The following is a 3308-nucleotide window of genomic DNA, read 5'->3' as shown; positions in this document are numbered from 1 at the left end:
ATAAATTTATTGGATTTGCGTAGAAATTGGTACATTATGGTTTTTATAGTCGGTGATTATGAATCTGACATCAAAATTTCGAAATACAAAATGGCGGATTCAATATGGCCGACATGTACATTATAAATTTATTAGATTTGCGTAAAAAGTGGTATATTATAGTTTTTGTGGTCCATGATTATGAATCTGACGACAAATTCTCAACAAATGTTTGCAACCTGTGTTTCAGAATTTTTTTGTGAATTTTCAATGAAATCTCACGGACAAATTAATGAATTAATTTGAAAGATAGGCATCCAATGCACGAATGCGGTTTCCCAACGGTGAAAACGTTGCTCAGACCTTGCTAATATCGAACGCTTTTTCTGTGCCATATTTCGTAGAAAACTCGTAAACTGTTTTTTGCATCGCGGTACATGAAACGCCGACAGAGAGTGGAAGCCACCCTTCGGCGAGTGTTAAAAGTGCTACGCCGGCACAAAGGGGGGACACTCCCTTCAACGAGCATCAAAAGCAGCGCGCAGGAAGGTCTTCCCGACGACGAGCTGAAACTCGATGAGTTAAGTTTCAAGATTTTGCAATATGGTTCATTCTTCATCGCGATCCAAATTGATAAGAATTGACAATAAAAATTAGTAAGAATTGATCGAAATTAATTAATATTGATCAATAGTGACCGAAATTGAACTGAACTGATCAAAATAGATAAAAATTGATGAAAACTGATAACAATAATTAAACTGTCAATTGGTTGATGGCGAATTGAGTAATTCTGTTACAATAAATTACACATTTCATTTGATATTGGTATTTTGTTATGCATTCATATTTTGGTGACTAAAGCTGAGATTTCGAATTGATAGAAAATTGATAAAAATTGATAAAAATTGATAAAAATTGATAGGAATTGATAAAAATTGATACGAATCGATAGGAATTGAGAAAAATTGATAGGTATTGATAAAAATTGATAGGAATTGATGAATAATGATTAAAATAGAACTGACCTGACCAAAATAGATCAAAATTAAAATGAATTGAGTAAAACGATTGATACGAATTGGTAAAAATTGATGAAAATTGTCTCTTGTCAATAATATCCACCCACTACTCGTGTCAACTACTGATCAATAATGATCCATATCGCTCGATTGAATCGCTTCCAAACGACTCATGCATCTCGCCGTCACCGAACTTGATTCCGACGTCCAAGGAGTCGAAGGGGTCGTTTACCCCCTCGCCCTGAAGGATCTCGTTACAACGAGCATGCATATACATATATCACGGAAGCGTAAAGGGTACTCACTTTTCTGCGGCCGCAGCAGAGCATGGCCGCTGTGCTGCAGCTGCGGCGAGCCGTCGACGAGAGTTGAGGCTGATGACAGACGTAGCTGAGCCGTGCGCCCCCTTCCCACTGCAGCTGCAACACACGCACCTGCAGCTGCACCTGCTCCCGCTCCCGCTGCCCTTGACCGACACCGACTCGACCACCGTACTTGATGCGCACGTGTTTTCGCCACTGCATGAGTTCGGTGAGTCATACCCTCTTCCTGAAATCCATAAGAATTGATGAAAATTGATCAGAATCGATAAAAAGTGACCAAAATCGGGACAAATTTATCAAAATTAATTAATATTGTTCCGAACCGATCAAAATAGATGAAAATTAAAATGAAATTGATAAAAAAAAGTGATCACACTCGAAACAGACCTAGCACGAAAAATTGATCAAAGTTGACGAAAACTGATAAAAATTGATCAATGCTGACAAAGTCTTCGAGATCTTCACGTGTTTCCGCCACGATGTGGCAATATGGTAAGCAATCAATGTCACTTAACACGTCGCCGTTACTAAAAGGTTTCCAAGGGTGTTACCGTTCGGCTAATGCACCTTCCTAGCAAAGTACCCACGTAGTCGCAAATTTTTGGCGAAACTAAGGACGCCAGAAGTTACTTCCCTTCGAGAAACGAGGACGAAACGATCGATACGTGCCGAGGGAGAGCATCCGCTAGCTTAGAGTGTTCCCAGTGCACGCCAAATGTCTCTGTAATCTCCACTGGTGCTCCTCCAACGCCAAAACCATGAAGACTGTATAAGGAGATTCAACTCCATACGAAAGTTACTAGAAGACTGTTATCAAAATCCCGAGCTTCAAGTTATGAATATTTCGTCCACTCGCGGCGCTAGACTAGGATATATACAGGGTGTCCCAAAAATGTTGGAAGTTCTTGAATGAGGTGGTTCGGGAGGTGATTTCAAATAACTTTTTCCTTAGCGAAAATGTTGTCCGAGGCTTCGTTGAGGAGATATTAACGGAAAACACGGACCAATCAGAGCGCGAGTATGCCGATGGAGCGGTCGCGGTAGCGTATGAGCTCGGCCGCCTAACGCGTAGCCACGCCTACTGCTGGCGCTCCACCGCCATACTCGCGCACTGATTGGTCGGCGTTTTCTCTTAATATCTCCTTAACGAAGCCTCGGACAACATTTTCGCTAAGGAAAAAGTTGTTTCAAATCACCTCCCGAACCACCCCTTTCAAGGTGTTACAACATTTTTGGGACACCCTGTATATACAAGGTGGAGATGATTTCAAATAACTTTTTCCTTGGCGAAAATGTTGTCCGAGGTTTCGTTAAGGAGATATTCGTTAGGATAGAGCTCAATGGTTTAATCCCCATCTAGGGATATTTTAGCGTTTCATTGGAGGTTGGTATTGCAAGGTAAAAAAATGGCGGGAAAATATTCCTAGACCTCCCACAATTAATTAATTGATACAGAATCTCTGCACCTGGTATTAAGAATTCATATGGAGTGGATTGGAGAATCAGAAAGAATTTAAAATCGATACATCGGCGGCCATGTTTATTTGTGAAAGAAGGAAACCCGGTGTGGACTGAGAAATAACTGGGGAAAAACGATGCGAAATGTGGAACGAGACCATTGGGTGTACGCGTTACTTGCCCAAATTGAAATCACTCGATCATTTGGGAAGGATGGGTTTCCACGGGCCATTAATAAATTAACAGCCCCGCCGTATCGACTGGGAAATTGCAGCATCGGGTCAGTAGATATATCCGCCCGTATCTCGCGTGAAACTTTCATATTTGATGAAGTGAACTCATTTCTTTCCCTAGAAGACATTATTTATTCTTTGTTTGCTCAGAATCCATCAATAAAAAGACCTAGGCTTCAGGAATTTTTTTAGGAGAAACTAACACAGATATTCAAACCAATCATTTACCCCTAAAATTTATCAATTTTTCAGTGATGTGCATGAATTTTTCCAAAGAAATTCTCTCAGTGGAG

At 40.6% G+C, this 3308-nt stretch overlaps 1 protein-coding gene across 1 annotated transcript in view; it reads right to left on the bottom strand.

Moving 5' to 3' along the window:
• LOC128881820 (rho GTPase-activating protein 100F) overlaps nt 1–3308 on the bottom strand; it is a 48224-nt gene that overhangs the window by 38182 nt on the left and 6734 nt on the right. The window contains exon 3 of the mRNA XM_054133173.1: nt 1307–1550. Within this exon, the coding sequence (XP_053989148.1) occupies nt 1307–1525 (219 nt within the window). The 5' untranslated portion in view covers nt 1526–1550. The remainder of the gene's footprint in view (nt 1–1306; nt 1551–3308) is intronic.

This window comes from Hylaeus volcanicus, chromosome 9 (assembly GCF_026283585.1).
Source record: "Hylaeus volcanicus isolate JK05 chromosome 9, UHH_iyHylVolc1.0_haploid, whole genome shotgun sequence".
In the NCBI taxonomy this organism is placed as follows: Eukaryota; Metazoa; Arthropoda; class Insecta; order Hymenoptera; family Colletidae; genus Hylaeus; species Hylaeus volcanicus.
Note: the sequence above shows the minus strand (reverse complement) of the source record. Positions and strands in the feature narration are given on the sequence as shown.